Source organism: Sorex araneus, chromosome 3, assembly GCF_027595985.1.
Source record: "Sorex araneus isolate mSorAra2 chromosome 3, mSorAra2.pri, whole genome shotgun sequence".
NCBI classification, from domain to species: Eukaryota; Metazoa; Chordata; class Mammalia; order Eulipotyphla; family Soricidae; genus Sorex; species Sorex araneus.
In genome coordinates, this window is record NC_073304.1 from 161,187,701 (window position 1) to 161,213,168 (window position 25,468).

The 25,468-nt window shown below is 46.6% G+C and overlaps 1 protein-coding gene across 1 annotated transcript in view; it reads right to left on the reverse strand.

Annotated features, from left to right (window-relative positions):
- The window catches only part of EXPH5 (exophilin 5), an 85,327-nt gene that overhangs the window by 25,065 nt on the left and 34,794 nt on the right, over nucleotides 1-25,468 (reverse strand). Inside the window, exons 2-3 of the mRNA XM_004614142.2 lie at nucleotides 16,031-16,191; nucleotides 14,602-14,761 (exon numbers count right to left, since the gene is read on the reverse strand). Coding sequence (XP_004614199.2) covers nucleotides 14,602-14,761; nucleotides 16,031-16,191 — 321 coding nt within the window. The remainder of the gene's footprint in view (nucleotides 1-14,601; nucleotides 14,762-16,030; nucleotides 16,192-25,468) is intronic.

Here is a 25,468-nt window from a genome sequence, read left to right on the forward strand (position 1 = left end):
CATTTTAATTCTCTCAGTACAGCTTTATTTTAATTAAGTTTATGAGGGGGAGGTTTGAGGGGCCTTACCTAGTGGTACTCGTGGCTTACTCCTGGTTCTACACTCTGGTATCGCTCCTGGGAGTGCTCAGGGGACCATATGCAGTGCCATGGATCAAACTGGGGTAGTCTACTTGCAAAACAAACACTTGATTCCCTTTAGTCTCTCTGTTGGACTGGAGCGATAGCACAGTGGTTAGGGCGTGTGGCCAACCCGGGTTCTGTTCCTCTGTCCCTCTCGGCAAGGCCGGCAAGCTACCGAGAGTATCCCGCCTGCACAGCAGAGCCTGGGAAGCTACCCGTGGCGTATTTGATATGCCAAAAACAGTAACAACAAGTCTCACAATGGAGACATTGCTGGTGCCCACTCAAGCAAATCGATGAACAACGTGAGGGGGTGACAGTGACAGTGAAGCAGTCTCTCTGTCTGCCCCCTCAGTACAGCTTTATTGAACCTGCAGGTATTATTGTGAGTGTTTGGGAGGAAACAATCTACCTGGGGCAGGAAACCTATTCTCCTATATCTTTAATAAGGGGAAAGATTAGATATTGTAAGAGCCAAAAATGCAAGTCCTGACATGATAAGCACAATAAAGAGATATAGGTGTGCCCTTTGGACTACATGATTTGTGGATCCACTAAAAATGCAAATTTTCCACCCATGAATCCAGTTTTCCTAGATCAAGTTGAGTCACACCCACTGACTCCACCAATCAATATCTAAATCTAAGGACTCGGGTATTGTGATATGAGGTGGTGGAGGTAGGGGGTGTGCCTGGAACCAATCCCCAGGGGACACTAAGGGGTAGCTGGTTAAGTCTGTGGAGACTAATATACACGGATTTTCTGCTGGATGGTGGTGGATTGGGGTGGGGAGTGGGGGTGGGTCTGCCAGGACATGAACAGGAAGGGGAATGGAGACGATGGTGGTTGTCCTGGTGAGAGAAAAGGAACAGCATGAGAAAAATTCTGGAGCAAAGAAAGATCCAGGGTGATGAGGACCGGGAAGTGGGCCTAGAACCCAGCAATAGGCTGGTTCTGTTCAGAGCCCCTGTTGGGCTGAGGCCCTCACAGCCACTCTAACTTCTCATTAGTTTAGAGGGAGGGTGGCTGGGCAGGAATCTGCCTCTGTCAGTGACCATTGGGTGGAAGGTGCATCTTTATTTTTTTTATTTTTTTTTTATTTTTTATTATTATTTTTTTAATTAGAGAATCACCGTGAGGGTACAGTTACAGATTTATACACTTTTGTGCTTATACTTCCCTCATACAAAGTTCGGGAACCCATCCCTTCACCAGTGCCCATTCTCCACCACCCGTAAACCCAGCATCCCTCCCACCCTCCCCAATCCCATCTCCCCCCCACCCCACCCTGCCACTGTGGCAAGGCATTCCCTTCTGTTCTCTCTAATTAGCTGTTGTGGTTTGCAATAAAGGTGTTCAGTGGCCGCTGTGCTCAGTCTCTAGCCCTCATTCAGCTCGCAACTCCCTTCCCCCACATGGCCTTCGACTACAATGTAGTTGGTGATCGCTTCTCTGAGTTGACCTTTCCCCGGAACGTGAGGCCAGCCTCGAAGCCATGGAGTCAACCTCCTGGTACTTATTTCTACAGTTCTTGGGTGATAGTCTCCCACTCTGTTATTCTATATACCATAGATGAGTGCAATCTTTCTATGTCTGTCTCTCTCTTTCTGACTCATTTCACTCAGCATGAAACTTTTCATGCCCATCCACTTAACTACAAAATTCTTGACCTCCTTTTTTCTAACAGCTGCATAGTATTCCATTGTATAGATGTACCAAAGTTTCCTCAACCAGTCATCCGTTCTGGGGCATTCGGGTTTTTTCCAGATTCTGGCTATTGTAAACAGTGCTGCGATGAACATACATGTGCAGATGTTGTTTCGATTGTACTTTTTTGCCTCTCTGGGATATATTCCCAGCAGTGGTATTGCTGGGTCAAATGGGAATTCAATATCTAATTTTTTGAGAATCGTCCAAATTGTTTTCCAGAAGGGCTGAACCAGTCGGCATTCCCACCAGCAGTGAAGAAGGGTCCCTTTCTCCCCACATCCTCTCCAACAGCGGTTGCTTTTGTTCTTTTGGATGTGTGCTAGTCTCTGTGGTGTGAGGTGGTATCTCATGGTTGTTTTGATCTGCATCTCTCTGATGATTAGTGATGCAGAGCACTTTTTCATGTGCCTTTTGGCCATTCGTATTTCTTCCTTGGTAAAGTTTCTGTTCATTTCTTCGCCCCATTTTTTGATGGGGTTGGATGTTTTCTTCTTGTAGAGTTCAACCAGTGCTTTATATACCATTGATATCAACCCCTTATCTGATGGGTATTGTGTAAATATCCTTTCCCATTCTGTGGATAGTCTTTGGATTCTGGTCAATGTATCTCTTGCGGTGCAGAAGCTTTTTAGTTTAATGTAGTCCCATTTGTTGATCTCTGTTTTTACTAGATTGCTTAGTTTCGTGCCACCTTTGAAGATACCTTTATCTTCAATATCGTGGAGGGTTTCGCCGACATTGTCTTCAATGTACCTTATGGTTTGTGGTCTAATGTTGAGGTCTTTAATCCATTTTGATCTTTCTGTTTATCAAGGGATATGTTCAACAGGAAGAAATCACACTCTTAAACATATATGCACCTAATGAGCGACCAGCTAAATATTTAAAACAACTCCTAGCAGACTTCAAAGAGGACATCACTAACAGCACAATAGTAGTCGGAGACTTCAATATGGCCTTATCGCCTCTAGATAGATCGACAAGAACAAAACTCAACAAGGAAACACTGACTCTGAAAGAAGAAATTGAAGAGAGAGGCCTAATAGACCTATACAGGGCCTTACACCCCCAAAAGAAAGAATACACATTCTTTTCCAGTGCACACGGAACATTTTCTAAAATAGACCATGTACTGGGCCCCAGAACATACCTCAATAGAATCGGAAAAATAGAAATTGTATCAACCATCTTTTCAGACCACGATGCGCTGAAGATAGAAGCTAACCACTCACTGACACGGAGAATCAAGTCAAACACTTGGAAATTAAACAATTCAATGTTGAACAATGAGTGGGTCAGGAAGGAAATCAAGGAAGAAATAAAAAAATACTTAGAAACAAATGAGAATGAAGACACGAGCTGCCAAAACCTATGGGACGCAGCTAAAGCCGTGTTAAGGGGAAAATTTATAGCTCTCCAAGCATTCCTCAGGAAGGAAGAAAGGGCCCACATAGACAGCTTGACTTCACGACTCAAGACCTTAGAAAAGGACCAGAAAAGGGAACCCAAACCAGATCGAAGGAAAGAAATAATAAAAATTAGAGCAGAAATTAATGACATGGAAACCAAAAAGACAATCCGAAAGATCAATGAAACAAAGAGCTGGTTCTTCGAGAAAATAAACAAGATTGATAAACCGCTAGCAAGACTCACAAAGAAAGAAAGAGAAAGAACCCTAATAAATCGAATCAGAAATGAAAAGGGGGACATCATAACAGAAACCAGTGAGATTCAAAAGATCATTAGAGACTACTTCGAAAGTCTATATGCCACAAAACAGGAGAACCTAAAAGAAATGGATGGATTCCTCGATTCTTACAATCTCCCAAGACTGAACAAAGAAGACTTGGAATACCTGAATAGACCCATCAATGTTAAGGAAATTGAAGCTGTGATCAAAAACCTCCCCAAAAACAAAAGCCCAGGCCCAGATGGCTTCACTGGCGAATTCTTCCAAACATTTAAAGAAGACCTGCTGCCTGTTTTCCTCAAACTTTTCCAGGAAATTGAAAAAACAGGAAATCTCCCAAACAGTTTCTATGAAGCACACATCTCCCTAATACCAAAAGCATCTTTATTTTTTAATTTAATTTTACTTTTTTGGACTGGAGCAATAGCACAGTGGGTAGAGCATTTGCCTTGCACGCACCCAACCTGGGTTTGATTCCTCCGTCCCTCTCAGACAGCCCGGCAAGCTACCGAGAGTATCCCGCCCGCATGGCAGAGCCTGGCAAGCTACCTGTGGTGTATTCGATATGCCAATACCAGTAATAACAAGTCTCACAATGGAGACATTACTACTGCCCGCTGAGCAAATCAATGAACAACAGGATGACAGTGCTACAGTGCTACCCATCACAGTGCTCCTGAAGCACCTCTATTCCTCTGTGTTTATTGGAATGTAGCTCTCTAATCATTATCTTTTTGATTGATTTTATGTTTGGGCTTCGATCATACAGCCATCAAACACCCATCCCTTCACCAGTGCGCGTTTTTCACTACCATAATCCCCAGTATCCGCACCCCCCCCCCCACACATACACACCTCATTCCACACTTCCCCCTGCCTTTGTGGCAGACAATTTGCACAATACTCTCTTTCTCTACTTTAGTTACCTTCAATATTTTGAGACCAGTCCCACCACCACTCATACCTGCCGAAAAGGCAATACTAGACAATGTGTTTTGTATTGCTTGTTATGGATACAATATAATGTCATGCAAGAGCAGCCGTGCACTTTAGGAATTCTAAAATTTTAATAATTAGGGTCTGAAGAGATTGCTGCAGCAAGTTGCTCGGGTCCGAGATGTGTTTGTGTGTCTCTGGATCATGGCCGTGTGGGAGCTTAAGTAGACAGTGGCCGGATGTGGGCGTCATCTCAGAGACCCATGGTGGGGGGGTGGAGGAGAAGGGCCCACTTCTCCCCTGTCCCGTAAGGGCTGGCATTTGCCACCACCACCACTCGTACCTGGAGCTTGTCGCTAGGGACGGCACCTGCCCCCGTCTGGAGTAGCCCAGCGGAAGGTGCAACTTTAGAGGATGCTGAGTCGCCATGTGACAGAAGGATGCATAATAACCCAGGGCTCTGCCAGGCTTCGTGGCTCTATAGAGTGCCGGGGACGGGCGTTGGCCAGCTTGGAGGCCCAGGACCACCTAATCGCGGAAGCAGGTTTCTGATGGGAATATCCCACCTGAGAGAGCAAGAGGAGGAGGCGATGTGGGGACAAGGCCTCTGGACCCTGTTCCTTTCAAGGGGGTGCTTTGAACCAGCTGCCCCCTCTTCAGCATTCGTTCACAAGCCCCACAGATGCCAAGTCTTAGAGATCTCCCACCTAGGGCTTGGGATGATGGTTCAAAGGGCAGGAGGGCACACTTTGCACTCACTGAGCCCCGAGTTCAGTTACCACATGGCCCCCCCAGAACCAGTGGATATAACCCTGGTGGCCTCCAGCACTTCTGGGTCCAAGCACTGACTTGACAAGGGCACACAGCCAGGCCAGGAATGCCCAGGAGTGACTCCCAGGGGCCCTGTGATTTACAATGCTGTTGTTTTGTTTTCTGGCTACACCCAGCAGTCTCACGGCTTACTCTTGGCTCTGAGCCCAGGAATCACTCCTGGCGCTGCCCAAAGGACCATATGGAATGCCGGGGATCAAATCTGAGTTGGCAGCGTGCAAGGCAAGTTCCCTATCCACAGTACTGCTATACTATCGTTCCGACTCCAACACTATTAATGATACTTATATTTCTATTTATCCAACTCTGTCCATTCTGCTTATTGAAAAATTTCACAATTTCTCTCATCCTACACTAGAACAGCGACACAGGAACAGGCCTAACGTGTCTATTGGACCTGATAAATCTTCTGTTTAAAATTCTCAAAAGGGGATGGACATAGAGAGTATCGTGCTAAGTGAAATGAGTCAGAAAGAGAGGGACAGACATAGAATGACTGCACTCATTTGTGAAATGTAAAGTAGTATAATATGAGACTAACACCCAAGGACAGTAGGCATAAGGGCAAGGAAGATCACGTCACGGTTTGGATGCTGGCCCTGCATGCTGGGGAAAAAGGCAGTTGGGATGGAGAAGGGACCACTAAGTCAATGATGACTGGAGGGATTGCGCGGGATGGGAGATAAGTGCTGAAAGTAGATAAAGGACCACACATGATGGCCTCTTAGTATCTGTATTACAAATCATAACGCCCAAAATTAGAGAGAGAGTACAAAGGAATGCACTTGCCACAGAGGCAGGGAGTGGGATGGGGTGGGGGTGGTGGGTGGGACACTGGGAACATTGTTGGTGTAAGATGTGCACTGGTGGAGGGATGGTGCTTGATCATTGTATGACTGAAATGTAATCGTGAAACTTTGTAACTGTATCTCACCGTGATCCAATAAAATTTATTTTTAAAAAATTCTCTCAAGTTATTACTACAAATTGGAATACTACCCATGCTCTTCGATCTGGTGAACCCTCACTCAACCCCAGAAATGTCACGCTTCAATTCTTAGCTCCTTACACTCCACTCCTGTCCATGCTGAACCCCTAGGCTTCCAGAATGATTCTACCTTCATACAATCATTTCTCTGGTTTCCCTTCCTTTCACAGAGTGCATTCTGAACTTCTCACATTCTCATTCAGTGGATTAGAATGTGGCTCAAAAATCCCTTGGGGGGGTAGGAAGGCAGTTCAATGGTAGAGCATTTACCCTGCATTTACCCTGCAGTGTGAGGCTCTGGGTTTTATTCCCAATAGAGCAAAACTCAACAAGCAAATAAGCAAGCAAACATACATCCATGCGCGCGCACATGTGCGAGCGCACGCACACACATGATATATTTTCTTGGGGCCAGTGCAATAGTACAGTGGGTAGGACACTTGTCTCAAACATGGCTGACCCGGTTCAATCCCTGACATACCTTATGATAGGTCCCCCAAACCTGCTAGGTGCGATATCTGAGCACAAAGCCAGGAATAAGCTCTGAGCACTGCCAGGTATGGTCCCCAAACAAACATAATTTATTTTCTTTTCTTGGGCGGGGATGTGGCTTAGGGGATAGAGTATGTTTTGCAGTGTGAGAACCCAGGCTCCCTCCCCAGGTGTGTGAGGTGGCCCCAAAGCACTGTGGCAGCAAGCAAAAAAAAAAAATAGCATTCATCTGTGGGATATAGTATGAGATTAATAAATACCCATGGGCAGTTGGAACAAGGGCCAGGAGGACTGATCCATGGTTGGAAGTTTGCTACACGCGCGCGCACGCGTGTGTGTGTGTATGTGTGTTGGGCAGTAAGGATAGAGATGGGATCATTATGATAATGATTGTTGGAAATGATGACTCTGGACAAGAACTGAGTGCTGAATGTAGGTAAAGGGACAAACAAGGTAACATTTTAGTACCCGTAACTATAAGCCATAATGCCCCAAAGGAATGAGGGAGAAAGAGAGCAAGAGAGAGATGAAGAAGAAAAGTGCCTGCCATAGAGGGGTCGGGGATACTGGGAGGGAAAATGGGGTCACTGGTGGTGGGAACTGGGGACACTGGTGAAGGGACGGGTGTTGGAACATTGTATGACTGAAACCCAATCATGAGTAACTTTGTAACTGTGTCTCACAGTGATTCAATAAAAATAAATAAATCAAGTTCCACTTAATTAACTCAAAAAAATCTTGAATCTATATCTGTCTATATGTTCTGTTGGGGGGTCACAGCCAGCAGTGCTTGGGAGTGAGTCTGGTGGTGCTCAGAGACGCCAGAAGTGATCTGGGGGCTCCCACAGGCAGAATGTGCCCTCCAGCCCTTTGAGCCACCAGATGTGTCCCCAGGGGTCACCTGTGGCCAAGAAGAGTTCCACCTGGAGGGGCGGAGGTCAGTGAGCCTCTTGAGATGGAGACAGACTGTGCTTTCCTCCTCCACCATCCTCCTTCCCAGCCTGATCCCCAGCAGCCCCCGAGCCCCCTTCTGCGTTTCCTTCCCCAGCCGCCCATTCTCCACGTCTCCCGCCTCTGCTGACGATGACCACGGCCTCCCTTCACTGTGTGTGGTTGGTGCCTGTGAGGGAGCAGCTCTGTGTGTGTGTGTGTGTGTGTGTGTGTGTGTGTGTGTGTGTGTGTGTGTGCACGTGATAATTGCTCCTGGCCTCTTCACTGTCACCTGTGAGTGTCCCGAGTCAGGGTGGAGCGCTCAGCCCCACGCCCCCTCCCTTCTTCCTCACCTGCATTATCCAACCTCCCGCCTCTGGTTTTCTATAGTCTAAATTCAGTACAAGTCACACATTGGGACGGCGTTTGCCCTCCGAACTGCTCCTGCGTGGGTTCAGGCCACTGCCCCCTCCCTACTGGCCCACCTGATCTCCAGAACCGAGTTCGCCGACTCATGTCTGCTCTCTGTCCAGCAGCCCAGAGCAGCTTCTCAGCCTTCCCCCTGTGGGCATTTGAACTTCGGGGACGGTGGTCCTGTGCCCTGTGGGGTATTTAGCAACATCTCTGACCTCTGCCCGGTAACACCCCTGTGATTGGGGTTGTGAAAGCCAGAAATATCTTCAGACATTGCCACACGTCAGGTGGGGGGTGGGGTGGAACTGCTGCCGGTCGGGATCACTGAGCAAAAGTGACCCTTCCCAAATGAAGACCAGGTTAAGTCACGTGCCAGTGGGGAAAAAGGAAGAAGTCAGTGTGGGAAACTATATACATGTGCACTTGCTCCCACCCAGCCCTGCGTGATTTTATGTGCCAGCACACACAGGGTACGAAAGGACAGTATGACTGGCCCCTGGGCATTGCCTGAGTGAGGACCCTGTGTTCTTGGCCCCATCGTCCTGTCCTGCCCCTTTGATTAGCCTCTCCTTATGTGGGGCCAGTGAGCTTCTGTGATGTTCCACTCCTTAGCCGTATCATTCCTTCTGCCTGATGGAGCCACTGGGTTCTTTATTACCCCTTTGAACCCTACCTGTCCTTCAAAAACATGCCTCTCTTCTTCCAGAAAGCAGACCTTTCAGATCCTCCCATCTGAGGTCAGTGCTTCTCTATGTTCATGGCACGAATACCAGGCACCTACCAAAGCCCCTATCATGTTATACCTTAGTTGTCAGTGCACTTGGCTATCACTGGGGCCGAAGCTAGGCGAGACGGTGTCCCCGTGAGTTTTCCCGAGGGCGTCCCTCCTGAAGACCCTTTCCTGACATTTGCAGAAAAGAGCCCCAGTGGGCTGGATTGATAGTACAGTGGGTAGGGCGTTTGTCTTGCATTCAACCATCCCAGATTTGGTCCCTGGCATCCCATATGGTCTCCTGAGCACCACCAGGAATAATTCCTGAGTGCAGAGCCAGGAGTGACCCTGTGCAATGCTGGGCATGGCCCCCAAACAACAAAACAACAACCCAAAAAGAGCCCCAGTGACTCTCGGAAGGCCTGGGAATAGCCATGTGGTCAGTTCTTCCCAGAGCTCCCTTGGCACATACATGTCCTACCTGACCACAAGCTGCCAGCTGGCCTTGATATCACTGTATCACTGTATCACTCTCGTCCCGTTGCTCATCAATTTGCTTAAGCAAGCCTTGATATCACTGCGTTATAGTCTTCCAGCCAGGACTTGGTTTATTTGCATGATTTAGTCTCCAGTGCCAAACACAGGATTTGATCCAGAGTAGGCCTTGGACAAAAACCTTGATAAAGAGACACCTTTCTGACAACCATGCCGAAGCAGCTGTCCTGGGACACTGAGCTGCTGTGGCTGACAAACTGTGTGACCCGCCTGATGCCATGTCAGACTCAGAGGTGGAGTGAGGCATATATGGCTCTCGGTGGCCTACTCTGGATGCCCTAAATCAGAGCCTCAAGGTCGGGGCCGGAGTATCAGTCAGCCTTTTAAAATTGCTTCTGAGATTCTAATGCTGATCAACTAGACCCAGCAGGAGCTACTCCTGGGCCCTCATTTCTCCCTCTCTCCACAGCCGGCTGTTGCCTGCAGACATGCCCCTTGAGGTCTCAAGGATTTTGTCGACTCTGACTTCTTTTTTTTTTTTTTTTCTTTTTGGGTCACACCTGGCGATGCACAGGGGTTACTCCTGGCTCTGCACTCAGGAATTACTCCTGGCGGTGCTCAGGGGACCATATGGGATGCTGGGATTTGAACCCGGGTCGGCCGCGTGCAAGGCAAAAGCCCTACCCGCTGTGCTATCGCTCCAGCCCCCAACTCTGACTTCTTTTTCGATCAGGGGTCTTAGACTTCTGAGCCTTCTGCTCAAGACGAGGCTCTACCCTCAAAAAGGGGAAGAAAACGTAATAGGGTAATTGGAGGGGGGAGAGAGGGAGAGACTGAAAGGACTATAGCCTGTCCTTCCAACTTCCCTGCAGTGGGGCTGGAACCATATTAGAAGAGGGTGCTTGCCTTGCACAGGTTCAACGTGGGTTCGATCGCCAGCACCCTCTACAGTCCTTTGAGCATGCCAGGAATGATCCCTGAGTTCAGAACCAGGAATAAGCACTGAGCATCACTGGATGCAATCCAAAAACAATGAAATGAAATGAAACAAAACAAAACAAAACAAAACAATCCCACAACTTTCCTGTGCTATCTGACCTTTGCTTACACTCACTGGGGTGCAGCTGGACTCCTAACCCTAAATGTCCCTGGGATGGATGACTTCTGCAAAGCAGGCACATCTACAGAGCAGGTAAGTGGGTCCTCCAAAGCTCTTTGCATCGCCAGAGGGAAAAGTCACCCTAAAAGACACACCCCTTCCCACCAAGTGGCACAGTCACTCCCAAATGTCAGCTGTGCAGTGAGCACTTACTCTACACTGAGCTCCCCAAGGGCCCCTGGATGAAAGCAGCACCACATTGAATCGTGCAGTTTCCTCACCAGCCCTTTTAACTTCCCATGTGCTTTCACTTTGCCCTAGACCTTGAGTCTAACAGACTAGGATAAATTCATATCCTAAATGACCACAACAAACAGAGTGGCGGCTGCTTTGCGCGTGCACATGTGCGCACACAAACAGAGAGAGAGAGAGAGAGAGAGAGAGAGAGAGAGAGAGAGAGAGAGAGAGAGAGAGAGAGAGAGAGAGAGAGAGAGAGAGAGAGAGAGAGAGAGAGGAGAGAGAGAGAGAGAGAGAGAGAGAGAGTAGGGGGGAAGTGAAGGTGGGATCAAAAGCCCCTTAATGGGGCATTTTGGACCATGAGACAGGGTGGCACAGATATCACCTGTCATGGCGGGGAGAGCATTGTCAGAAGCAGGGTCTAGGATAAGAAAAACAGAAAGGACTCCAGGTGCGGCTTGGTAGGGTAAAAAACAGATACTGCAGCCTTCTTGGGGCAGATACTGCCATGTTCTAGGGAAAAACAGTAGGAGTTTGAGAGCCACTCAATAGCATTTCTCAGATTCTGGACCACGCCCACCAGTTACAGGCACTACATATACCACAAAAAGACAAAGGGAGACTGAGGTTACAAGGAACCATGGAAAGAGAAATGAAATATGCTAACTTTTAAAAAATTTATTGACTGGTAGTAAACAAAATATGAATGGACTATCTTTTTCTTTTCTCCTAGGATAGGTGTGGGTCACAAAGGGTGCAGCCTGATCATTTCCAAGTAGGGGGTCTGGAGTATGGCTCAGTGGGTTGTTCTCAGGCCAAGATTCTATCCCCAGCACTTCCCCATGCAGAAAGCTGTCTTCAGGCACCACAGCTGAGAGCTAAGCACCACGAATGTGACCCCCAGGCATTGCTAAGCATTGTGAAGACAACAACGACTATGACAGACTATGACAACAACAACGTAACAACAAAGGGAAGGGAAGAGGGGGAAGTCATTTATAAATAACAATGGAATGGTCTGGGAAGTGTATGAATTTGGGAGGAAAAATTAGTTGAAGCAGAAATGGCAAAACCCTGGTATTAAGCCACAAAGGTGCTATCTTCCCATTTTATATCCAGTGATAACAGGAAATTAAAGCTTCAACAATCCATATAGTTTGTTCATTGGGTCTTTCTAAAGCAAACAAACAAAAAAACCCATGAAATGATTAAGTCTATTTTCTTCCAAGTTACCCATTATCCAATGCCTAATGCCTCTTCTAAGTTAAACTAGCGTATTAGAGCAGAATATATTTTTCTGATGGTCAAGTCTCTTAGGGATCAACAGAAGGCTGTTTTTTTGTTGTTGTTGTTGTTTTTTGGGTTTTTTTTTTTTTGGTTTTTGCTTTACAAGGGTTGGTCCTTCTGCAATTGGCAAAAGGTCCTCTTAAGGGCTTTGCTGACTTGCTTAATGCACAGAGTGTGACCAAGTCGCGCCGGCCTGGTTCAAGCAAGTAGAAACCTGCCGGCAGCCCGGTTCTGGCCTGCATGAGCGAGCCTGCCCTGGGCCCTGTCAGTAACTCCTCAGGCCCTCCCAGGCGAGGAGCAACTCCTGAATCCGGGTCCTGAATCCTCATCTGGACTTTGAACTTGATTTTGTATTTCAACAGAGTTGCCAAAGAAAGTTATATCCTACTGAAATGGAAAGAGCCCCTTGGGCTGTGAGCCACATATGATGACCACAGTGCAGCAATCTTCACAAACACACCCCCACCCCACCCCACCCCCCACCTCAGCTACACCTTCAGATCCAGGATGTACAGGGAGGTATTTAGGTCACTCTTCTGTGCAAATATCAAAAGGACTTATTTTAATATTTTGTATACTGTAATCTCCTAGGAGTAAGAAAATAAAATCCCCAAACGGTGCCTTTGTTATATTCTGTAGCAGCTCAATCAATATTTATTCTCACTATGTCTTGAAAGCAAAAGTTAAAATCTGAAAACTGCTGAAAAGTATGTACACGCTTTAAGTGGCAGGATCTGTTTCATTTCCGCACGCTTTGGCACTTGCTCCCAGGCATGGAGCTAAGAAAACTACAAGTCACAATGGGTCTATAGGACTAGTCATTAAGCAGGATTATGCAAGAGTGCCCTTTTTTAAAATTTAGCCCACAGCCGGAGCACAAGACACTCAGAAAGAAGATCCGAGATCTTTTATCCTCTTTGATTCTCTTTGCGGTGGCTTGCAGTGTGAGCTTGAAAATAACTTGTTTAGAGTTAACAGGTTCCCCAAGTTTTCCGAGTTTATTAACGCTAGATCGCTCAGCTGTATAAAACCCTGCCTTAAAGAAAGTCATCAAAAACACACACAACATCACAAGTCCCAGCTATGCCACTCATGAGGAACTTTTTTTTCCCCTCACCAAAATATAATTCCTATAAATGAAATGCCCCCTCAGTTTTTATTTCCCTTATGGGTACTTTAGCAGAATTTTGAAACATTTTCACAGAGATAAAGCAACTTACCTATTCGAAGAGTATTTCCTTGCAAGACTCTCCCGGAGAGAGCACAGCAGGGAGCTTCATTTTGTTCAGCCTTTCATCATTTCATCAAAGACAAAGAATGGCCTCAGGTCAAAGCCGAAAGCAAAACACCATCCATCTACCCAAGATGGGAGGCTGATTTTCTGCTCCCTAAGTCCAGGAATCTCATTCCCAGCCCTCCCAGCTGGCTGCCTCTTGCTTTCAGGCCAAGGTGCCCTCCAACACCTTGTACTTATCCCTGCAACGCGCTCTGAGAGGGTTGGCTGCACCCAGGGAACACGTCATGGGCCAAGGCAACACCTTCAGAGGGTGGGAAGCTTTTCAACCAGGAAGACATGCCAAAAATATTTCGTCGTCAGCTCAATTGCATGTCAGGAGAGCGTTGCTGGTCTTGAGCACAGCAATCCTGCACAGAATGAGTCAGGTTGAACTGATTTGTGCAGTTCCGGACTGGGAACTCGCTGGTGGCACCTCTGCGGCTGGGGAAACTTTTGCTCCCTCACACTTAAATTCTGGGTAACTGGTCAGAACAGCAATTGTAAGATCATTCTAATCACAACCTTATGTTTCCCTCTGATAGTAAAGCAGATTGAATAGTAGTAACGCAAGTTCTCTTTCTGATTTTGACTTTATAAGGCTGACCCGGATTCGATTCCTCTGTCCCTCTTGGAGAGCCCGGCAACCTACCAAGAGTACCCCGTCCACATGGCAGAGCCTGGCAAGCTACCCATGGCATATTCGATATGCCAAAAAGGCATATCGAAGCAAGGGATGATTTAAAGCCAAAAACAGTAACAACAAGTCTCACAATGGAGACGTTACTGGTGCCCACTGGAGCAAATCGATGAACAATGGGACGACAGTGCTACAGTGGTACAGGGTTGGTGAGATAGTGCCTAGGTAAAGGCAAGAGCCTTGCATGTGACCCACCCACTTTGGTCCCCCAAACTGCATATAGTCCCCTTGAACACAGAGCCAGAAGGAGCCCCTGAGCACCACTGGGTGTGCCCCTACCTCCCACCCCCAACTCCACCCCCTCACCCCAGGACTTGACTCTTTTGTTTATTTCACTCATATTCATTGTAATATAACTCCTTGGGATCAAGATACAGTAGCAGTTGTGATAAAAATGCACACTTCCTTGGAGCTGTTGCGAAACTGCCAATAATTATTTCCTAACATTTAACCCCTTCAAGACTAATGTGCTGCCTGGGATCCAGGTAGTTGGTTAGTAGCTGGAGTTTTGGTGAGCCCAGTTTTGTGGTTCCATAAGGACTCTGTCCTCATGCTAACTAAATCCTGTTTCCTTTGTTACTATGTGAATTTAAAATTTAAGAACACACATCAAACATTCTGAATGCAAAAGAAGTTGCTGGACTCTGCGATCAGATCATTAATGAGCTGTCAGATAGTCACTCACCCTTTCTGTCCCAGTGACTGAAGCTTCAAATCTTTTCTGAATTTTCTGAAGTTGAACAGCGAAGCAAGGGATGATTTAAAGCTCAGCCGAGAAGAAGCAGCAGTGGAGTTCCTTTGATTAGGTGTGGTTTTAGATCTTGATGCTTGCAACTCCATAGGATCTAGAAGAAAATTAAAAACACTTGCACCATCAAAATATTTCCTGATAAATATAAGGCTTGATTCTTGCTCTTCCATGCCAGAGAGGCACGATGCACCTCCACATGAGCCAAGGAAGGGAAGTCCTCAGACCTTTAATTTTGGCAGTAGAAGAACACTTTATACTTTTATAGTATTTTTATAATTGCTAATATGTTTTATTATTCTTACAATTATAGTCTGTGAAAGCAGGTTTTATTATCCTTATTCCAGGGTTTTTGTTTTGTTTTTTGTTTGGGGGCCACATCTGGCGATGCTCAGTGGTTACTCCTGAACTAAGGAATTACTCCAGGCAGTGCTTGGGGGATTTTATGGGATGCCAGGGATGGAACCCAGGTCAGCCACATACAAGGCAAAAGCTCTAACCTCTTACTCTCAGTCTAGTGCCGGTATTTTTTGTTTTATTTTGTTTTGTTTTTGAAATACAAAGGCTTGTTGGAAAGTAGAAGGGGAAGGAAAGTTCCCAATTGAGGAAAGAACTTGGTATAGGACTATGTTTCCAGGTTTGTACTTTTAATACCCAGGTCTGAATTTTTAAAAAATTTTGCTTTTTGGGTCACACCCAGCAATGCTCAGGATTACTCCTGGCTCTGCGCTCAGGAATTACTCCTGGCCATGCTTGGGGGATCATCTAAGAAGCCAGGGATCGAACCCGGATGGGCTGCGTGCAAGGCAAATGTTCTACCCACTATACTTTCACTCTGGCCCCAGGTCTGCATTCTTAACCACTCTTCTATCTTGCCTGATTCTAAAACAGTAGCCCCCCCAAAACATTATTACAGTTATGTAATACAGTTAGTACAATTATGTATTCAGTTAATTATTGTTATATTGTTTCTTTATAAAATTTTTGTAACTTGTATTTTTTTAAAACTGTGGAATACTCACAGATGTGCATGTCACCTTCTGAAAAGCCAGGCTGACCTACTCTGTGTAGTTCTACTTTTTTCTAGTTTTATTTTATTTTATTTTGCTTTTTTTTTTGGCCATGTGAGTTCAGGCATCACTCCTGGCGGTGCCCAGGGGATCGTATTGGGAGATGGGGGTGGAACCTAGGTCAGTGGCCTGCAAGACAAGCACTCAACTCACTGTACAATCATTCCAGCTCTCTGTATAACTCTAATTTTGGTATGTGTGCTGCCCTACACACAGTATATAAGATTCAAAAATGTAGTCATTCTCTGCAACTATTTGCCATAGGAAAATGAATCACTATGCAAAATTTTTCTCACCATTTTCTGCCATGCCCTTTCTGAGCCTGTATGTAAGTGGCTGTTTTAACATTTGGCTAACATCTGTTTCATTGCAAAACTTTTTTCTTTGTATTTCTTCAAACCATTCGCCAGTCACTCCTTGGAGCCATCTGATGTCCCTTTTTGTCTTCTGAAGTTTGCTGAAATAAAACAAAAAAATATCAATGCATCCTTTCAACTTCTTCACATCTGGTGCACACACAAGTGATGGGTTCTAACGTTTTCTGAGAAAATGCTACATGAAACACCAGCTGGGGAAGATCAGCTCTAGACAGAATCTCCTTTGCACCACGGAGGACACATTTTAGCTCTATTCCCCAAAGTGCAATATTACATTGAAATTCTTTGCTAATGGTTAAACTATTCATGAAGTCAGTGAGGAAATACCGTGTGAACAATATGCTGACACTGGACCTAACTGTGCAACTGAATGGTAGATATTTTAATAACAAGGAGTAAAAACTAGAATATTATGATTTCGGTCACTCATTCATTCACTGAGTAAATGTTTATTAAACTATCATGTGCCAGACCCACGGTAGGCAGTGGAGAACCAGCAGGAAATAAAACAGCTATATTAATCTAATTTGCCCACACATCTAGTGGTCAAGGATATAAGCTTATAAGAAATTTTTAAATGTATAAGCTTAGGTAATGGAATTTCTTTGGGGCTTTGGGGGTGGGGCTGGGCCACACCGGTGCTGCTCAGGGGCTACTTCCAGCTCTGTGCTTAGGGGTTGCTCAGACTATATGTGGTACCAGGGATAGAACGGGGGTTGGCCACTAGCAAGGCAAAGACCGTAACTAACCCCTGTGCTATCCAGTCTGGTAATGGGATTCTTTACTTTGTTCTTGGCTCGTTACTCAGGGATCAGTCCTGGTGGGGTGGGGGGAGCAGATGCAGCAGCGGCATGCAAGGCGAGAATCCAACCCAGCACACTATTTCTCTAGTTTACCGTAATAGAATTCTTTTTTTCTTCTTTTAGGGTCACACCCAGAAATATTCAAGGGTTAGCCCTGGCTCTGCACTCAGGAATTACTCCTAGCAGTCCTCCGGGGACCATATGGGATGCTAGGGATCGAACCTGGGTCAGCCGCATGTAAGGCAAATGCTCTAACCACTGGACTATCACTCCGGCCCCAACAGAATTCTTTAAACACAAAAGTCCACAAAGAAACACATGACAACTGCTTCTGCTGCTCTGTTGTGATTTGAGAAGAAGGAAAGTCCCTTCAAAGGAGACCAGAACCTGCTTCCCCACCTTCAGAATTCTAGGCGTGAAGCTTCCTCATTACTACTCCCCTTCCTTCCTGCTGATTACTTTTTATTATCATTTTTTTTCTTTTTGGGTCACACCCAGCATTGCACAGGGGTCACTCCTGGCTCTGCACTCAGGAATTACCCCTGGCAGTGCTCAGGGGATCATATGGGATGCTGGAAATGGAACCCAAGTCGGCCGAATGCAAGGCAAATGCCCTACCCTCTGTGCTATTGCTCCAGCCCCAGCCTTTTTATTATTTTTGTTGTTGATTGACCACGTCTGGCAATGCTGGGGTTTGCTTTCTGCTCAGTGTTCAGAAATCACTCTTGGTGGTGTTTGGGGGACCAGGTGGTGCCTAAGTGCAAAGCATACTCTCTGACTGGTTAGCTGTCTCTCCAGTTCTTTCTTAAGGATTAAATCATCAAAGTTTATGATTTGTTGCTGTTTTTTTTTTGTTTGCTTTTAGTTTAGTTTTTTTTTGTTTTTGTTTTTAAATTTTCAGGCCTCATCTACTCATGCTTGGGGGCTATTCCTGGCTTAGTGCTAAGGAATTATTCCTGGTGGTGCTCAGGGGACCACAGGGTGTCAGGGATCCAATGCTGGATTCCATCTATCCCTTTGAGCCATCTTCCCAGCCTGGTGATGTTTTTTGAACGGCAGATCATTTAGCTCCATTTCAGATGGACTCTAGAATCATTTAGAGAGGAGAGGCACTTAACCCAGAAGAAGGTGACCCCGGATGAGATGGACAGAGAAAGGGGAGTTTGTAAACCATGATGCCAAATCTCATAAAGCGGTCAGTCTGACAGATCCCTGAAGCCAGGCTGGTCGGGCAGGTCCGTGCCTGGGAGAACCTGCTGTTTGGGAAAGAATTACACTTGACACCACAATAGTTGACCCAGTGGCAGGATTTTGTGTGATTCACAGAAGGTAGTGAGAGAGAAAGCTGTAAAAGGCAAATTTGGTTAAAGGCAAAGAAATGGGATGTTTCCAACCCGGGTTTCTGCTTCGGGCCATGATACTGTCATTTTATAAAATGATTGAGAAAGAAGCCACAAGCCATCCTGTCTAGACTTGCTCTGTGAAAGCGTTAGGTAGTCGTCATCGCACTGTGAGGCCCCAGCAGTGCCCTGACTCCCTCTGGCCTTGCCGCTTCTGATATCCGCTCACCCATCTTCACTACCAGCAGACTAAGAGTGCAAAGTAACTGCTTCTAACTAACTTCTTTTTCCTTTTTTCTTTTTGGATCTTGCCCGGCGATGCTCAGTGGTTACTCCTGGCTTTGCACTCAAGAATTACTCCTGCAGTGCTCAGGAGACCATATGGGATGCTGGGAATCGAACCTGGGTCAGCTGTGTGCAAGGCAAATGCGCTACATGTTGTGCTATCAATCCAGCACCCCCTTTTTTTGTTTTTGTTTTGGTTTTTTTTCTTTTTTTTCTAACTAACTTCTAACAAGTTCTTACCAACATGCCTTTAGCACTATATTCCCCCAAGTGAGCTATGCAGTCCCCGCCCCTACACACTCTAGGAGTACTGATAATAAACTGTGGGGTGTGGTTGTAGTCTCAGGGACTGGGGGTGCTTTCTGTTCAATCTCTTCAGGAAGGTAGGTTTCCAAGGAGTGCTGATTCTTTTTTCCCAAAAAAGAGGTAGCCAGCCAAAATAAGATTGGGAACTTTCGTTTAGCATTCACTAATTAATGCCCTGTGTTTGCACACAACCGCCACTTTCTTGAAGCCAGCCCAAATGACGAACCCCAACATTCAGTACCACCCAACCTCCACTTCTCAACATATCCCTTTCCTTTCAGAATCTGGTAACGCTGCCTACCTCAGGAACACGCCAATAAGTATAACTCTTCTTCTCCCTAAAGGCTACAGGTGTCACCAACTCTTCAAATAATGGCTCTTTCCTAAAAGCACTCCCAGGACACATTGCACATCTGCACAGCACCCGGCACCGCCAGCTTCATTCCCAACCTCTGGCCAGTGAAGTCAGAAATCAGAACTTTGAGGCCAATCCCCACATGAGTTTGAATTCTACCCAATGAAACAGATCTGTTTGGGTGCCGAAAAATGTCATTTCCCCCAAGAATGTTCATGTGACTGAGCTTTATGCAGTTACTAAGATAACCAGGCAGGCAACGCAGCTTCCAGAGCACGTGAGGGGGCTTCGAGTGAGACAGGAAAATCAAATACAGCCCCTGACTCTGATCTTAGTGAGGTCTGAGGGATGTGGCTCTCAGACACAGGACAAGAAAATCACCTGTTGTCTCATGGTAATAAGGGTTTCCTCCCATTTGTAGCTTTTGAATATGGTTTTGTGTGTGTTTTGTTTGTTTGTTTTGCTTTTTGGTTCACACCCAGCAATGTTCAGGAGATACTCCTGGCTCTACACTCACCAGAATTACTCCTGGTGGTGCTCAGGGGACGCCAGGATTGAACCCAGATGGGCTGCATGCAAGAAGGCAAACACCCTACCCTCTGTACTATCACTCCAGTCCCCCATGTTATTTTTAGTAAATACAACAGGTAGGGCTATATTTTTCCCTTTGTAAAATGATGATCTTTGAAAAATTCTATTATTCTTTCCCATTTTCATTTTTCTTGGACTTGGAGTGGGGGTGGAGGAATCAGCCACACCTTCAATCTTAACATGATCACTGTTTCCTGCTGGGAGCCAGTGAGCACGGGTACCTCTTCTGACTCAGGCTAACGCTGAATAAAACATGATTAAGCTGCACATGCGCTAGTGTTTGTCTCCCCCAAAAAATGAGAAGTAAAATTCAGAGAGCAGTAATGCACACAGACATAAGACAGGGCAAGGTTTCAAAGTGATGACCTTTAAAGTAAAAAACATTTCATAGATGATTCTGAGATTGTTTTCGCTGGAGAACATGTCCAGTCAGGAGCCAGAGCATCTGCAGGAAAGGCGGGAGAAGTGGCACTATGTTTACCTATCACCAAGGAAGCAGCCCAAAAAGCTCTGGCCTTCCCTTCCCAGGGCGGGAAGATGAAGAAAGACAACCAAGTGTTGTCCCCTCTTGGTTCCCATAACTTAAGATCTTTTATACTCAAATGCCTGAGACTGTACACTGGGAGTGGGGGAGGGGGTAAAGTTGAGCCATATCCTATGATGCTCAGGGAATACTTCTGGCTTTATGCTCAGGGGTCACCCTTACAGGTGCTCAGGGGACCATAGGCCATGCGGAGGATTAAAGCAGGCCTGCTGCATGCAAGGCAAGTGCCTTATCCTTGGACTATCTTTTCTGTCCCAAGATGATACATTTACACGTATATTTATAATAGCTGACTTGGCACAAAACATGGGATTTAGAACTTGTTCACATACTTAAAAATGAAAATATTAGGAATGAGACTCAAGAGGTGCTGATGCCGCCCGAACCCCTCACGCTCTCCAGAACCCAGCTCACCATTTCGCCTTAGACAGCGTGCGGCTCAACATGCCAGGCAGGGAACTCTGTGTGTGACCCCTGCTGGACATCGCTGGCTGTTTTGTAAGATTTGGATGGAGTGGTGTCGGCAGGCTCGGAGGGACCGAGGCCGGGCGGAGTTGTAGCACTGTCGGGCATGGAGGGTGCCGCCTGCCAGCCACCGGATGACCTGGGTCTCGGCATGGGTGTTCGACCTGGCACAGACTCTCTGAGACGGGGTCCTGCTCTGCCAGCTGCTCAACAACCTCCAGGCGCATTCCATCAATCTCAAGGAGATCAACCTGAGGCCACAGATTCCCAGGTGCTGCCCAGAGATGCGGGCAGTGCATGTTTGTCAGCGTGTGGACCGTTACATGACAGCTGACCAAAAGCTTGCTTTCATTAGACTGTGAACACCCATAAGGACGATTAGAGGCTGCCCCAAAAGCCTCCGTCCCTCCCAGAGCACCTGGCAAGCTACCGAGGATATTCCACCCGCACGGCAGAGCCTGGCAAGCTACCCGTGATGTATCTGATATGACAAAAACAGTAACAGTAACAACAGTAACGTGCTCTTCGTGTTCCTGGTGTGAGCAAACGCCATTGGGTTGCACTGGTACTCGACAGGGATGAATAAAGGTGTTACTGGTGCCCGCTCGAGCAATCGATGAACAACGGGATGATAGTGATAGTGACTCAAAAGGTCAAGCAAGTACCTTGCATATAAGGGGTCCTGAGTGTTGATCCCACACTCACACTCTGAGCCCAGCAACAGTGAGTGTGGCCCTGTTGATCCCAGAACACCCCAGGCCTGAGCACCGTGGGCCCAAGCACTGCTGGGAGTTCCCTTCCCTCCACTCTGCCCCACCTCCTGCTAATAAAAGTACTACTATTACCACAAATAGATGAACCCAATACAAAAGAGAAAAAATTCTGAACAGAAAAAATTCTGGTGCTGTTTTGTGTGACATATAAGGAGAGTATTACTTTTGGTAGGGAGACAAGAGGGAGACATGGCTGTGCTCAGGGATCACTCCTGGCAGGGCCCGGGGACCGTGTATAGTGCTGGGAATTGAACCCAGGTCAGCTGCATGCAGGGCTGTTCTATGTTCCCAGCCTGAGATGATGGTATTTTTGTTTGTCTGGGGGTCACACTCAGTGGTGCTCAGGGATAACTCCTGACTCTGTGCTCAGGGATCACTCCTGGAGAGCTCAGAGGACCATGCGGAATTGAACCCAGGCCGTCAGTGTGCAAGGCAAAAGCCCTGCCCTCTGTACTATGACTCTGGCCCCGATGATGGTATTTTAAGCCTCACCTGATCTCACCTTGTCTCTAGTGTTTCACCTTGTTTTTTCAATCAAGTTCACTGTCGGCCTGCACTGGCCCTTCTGCATCTATTGCTTTGTCATCTGCCCAGCCTGTATTTAGGACATTCAGTGTCCCCCATGTCCATGGGAAGGACCCCCTGGTGAGAGATGGCATACCTCAAGGTAAATCATAAATACACAGCTTGTTTGCTTCATTAGTTCAGCTTGACTCAACACATCACGAGGGACTGTTGTCTACACTTGTCATTTGTTCTACCCCCAGGCCTATTAACTTGACTCAATTCAATCAGGTCTTTTCTTGCTGATCTGTAGTTCCAGCCTTTGTCCAAATGCAAAAACTCATTCTCGTTATCGAGAACCGCAGTGTGACTGCTGCCTTAGACCCCATCCCAGCACCCTAAAAACCAGCCTCCTCCTGAGTTGCCCGTGTTTTATCTTTATTTTTCCCCAAGTCATGAGTCTCCTCCCAGAAGAAGAATCTTCTCTTCCTCTATAGCCTGGCTGACTCTTGTTACTTACTTGCTTTCTCTTGCTTCTCTTTATCCTTTTCTCCCCTTCCTGAGGACCCCAGATAGTGGGGTGTGCAGGATCCCCTCATGCATGCACAGTATCAGGGACTAAAGTCGAGATTTCACACTGTCCTTGTGCTTCTTAATCCACGGGTCAATTTCCGGACCCTTCTACCTGGGGGTCCCTAAGAGCAGGGAAATCAGGGTCTCCTTGGAGTTTGCAGGTGGCTCTTGGGTTTGAACTTGGCCTTGAGCTTTCCAGGCAACCACTTGAAGTCACTGACCCATGGTCTGCACTCCTGTTCGCTTTGTTCTGAGCAGTGTTTGTCCTCATCTTTATTTTCATAACTGAGGAATTACACACTCACTGCTCAGAATGAGCTCAGTAAATGGAGTTGTCCTTTGGCCTCCTGTATTTGGGCATCACGTGTCTGTTGCCTGTAGATCCTGGATGAGTTTTGAGTTCTCATTGGCTTGTAGAAATGAGCCCTGGACTAGGGTCATGTTCTTGGTCAAAGAATCAGTAACTTCTTTTGCATTGTTTTCCTGGTGTGTAAAAGAGGTTAGAAGGTGCAGGGTAGTGTTTGTAAGCTACACCTCCATATTTCTGCTTATCCTGAATGTAAACTCCAGGGTAATGTGACTTTGTGTTTGTCTATATGTCTGGGGGCCACACTCAGCGATGCTTAGGTACTCCTGACTCTGAGCTCAGGGAACACTCTTGGTGGAATTCAGGGACCTGTATGTGGTGCCGGGGATCAAACCCAGGTTGGTTCCATGCAAGGCAAGCGCCTTACCCTCTGTATTACTATCTCTTTGGCCTAGAACCGTGGCTTTGTTACTCTCCTTCTCCCTGGCCCCAGTGAAGCAGTGGGGTCACTTTCTTTCCCCCTGGAATCTGGCCTTGTGCTTGCCTAGAATTGAAATAGAAATTACCAGAGAGATGAGCTAACACCATGGAATGCTGGAGTCTAGGCCTCAAGATGGCTTGCAGCTTCTGAGCATCCTAATAAAATATTTTTTAAGGGATGGGGTTGGGGCCATACCCAGGGGTGCTCAGGGGATGAAACCAGGATCAAAGTAACTGCATGCAAGGCAAGTGCTTTCTCTTCTGCACTACCTCCCGCCTCTCCCACTTGGGCTGGCTGAGCTCGTATGCTGAGAGCTCAGTGGTATCAGACCACACAGATGACAGAGGTGAGCTCCCAGACTCCAGGAGACACCTATGATCCATGGAGGCAGCCCAAATGACCCAAATGACATGAAAGTCTTAATGCTTCAGGATGGTTTTCCTATGTACAATAATGACATGGACTGCATGAAATTACTTTGAAGATCTCTTCTGGTCTAAACAGCAGATCAAAGATCCATTATTGCTGCATCAGATTTTAATCGAGAAATGTTACCAAATGACAAGGAGCTTGGTTCAGAGAGATGGGGGTTAAGGTGTTTGTCTTGCATGCAGTTGGCCTAGTTGAATTTCCAGCATCACACGGTCCCTTGGCTCTCTGGGTGCAGTGCCAGAAGCTTCCTGAGCACCCCGAGGACGCTGGTGGCACTGCAGAGCCTGAGCAGCACCACACCTTCAGCTCATGCATTTAGCCATGGTCCAGTGCTGAGAAGGGCCCTCGGGCTTTCTGAACATTGCTTGGGAGACTGTGCCCCTCAAACAAACAACAGCCTAAGTATCAGTCTCCCTGTCTTCAGGTGAAAACAGCAATAACAGACAATCACGGCAGATGCTATGGAGCAACCTCTTACTGTTTCCCAGAATTTTGCCCTCATTGTTGCCAGGGACTACCGTGAAAGAGCCAGGAAGTGGGTCAGTGTAGAGCACTTGTCTTGTATGTGTGAGGTCCTGGGTTCTATCCCCAGCACCATCACAAATAAAAATAAATAAAAATGTGCACCTTTGTTAATGAGGCAGTAGTAGGTGGACCGGGGGCGAACTTGGCCCTGGACTGGGAAGGCATGCCTCGCTGCAAAGCCCCATCCTCCCAACCATCCTCCCTCAGTTCTTGGGTGCTAGGCTGTCATTGGCAGAGAAACTTTGTTCAATTTAAAAGGTGGTAATGAGAGTTCTTGGAGGGCCAACTCCAAGGAATGGGAGATGCGAGGTGAAAGTAGACTATAGACAGAACATGATGGCCACTCAATACTTATACTGCAAACCACAACACCCAAAAGAAGAGGGCAAAAGGGAACGCCCTGCCACAGAGGCGGGGTGGGATGGCGGGGATGGGATGGGGGTGGTGGGAGGGATACTGGGATCATTGGTGGTGGAGAATGGGCACTGGTGGAGGGATGGGTACACAACCATTGTATAACTCAAACATAAGCATGAGAATTTTTAAGTCTGTAACTTCACGGTGATTCATTTGAAATTTTTTGAAAAAAATTTAAAAAATTTAAAAGGTGGTGGGGTCAGAGCTATAGCACAGCGGGTAGGGCATTTGCCTTGCACACTGCTGACCTAGGTTTGATCCCCGGCATCCCATATGGTCCCCCGAGCACCGCCAGGAGTAATTCCTGAGTTCAGAGCTAGGAGTAACCCCTGAGCATCACCGGGTGTGACATAAAAAGCAAAATAATAATAATAATAATGATAGTAAAATAAAATAAAACAAAAGGTGGTAATGAGAATTTAAAGATGGTTGCAGAGAGAACAGTCAGACATGTGTTGACACAAACAAGTTCCCTAAATCAGAAAAGAGGCATTATAGCTGCCATTTTCTTGCCAGAAAAAAACAACAAGAAAAAACCCCCCTCGGTATTTATTACCAAAAACAAAACCAAAAAATTTCCCTCATTGCATTTCCTCTTGCTAGTGACATCCATTCCTTGTTGCTTTTTTTTTTAATCATTTTTTTGTTCTTCTCAT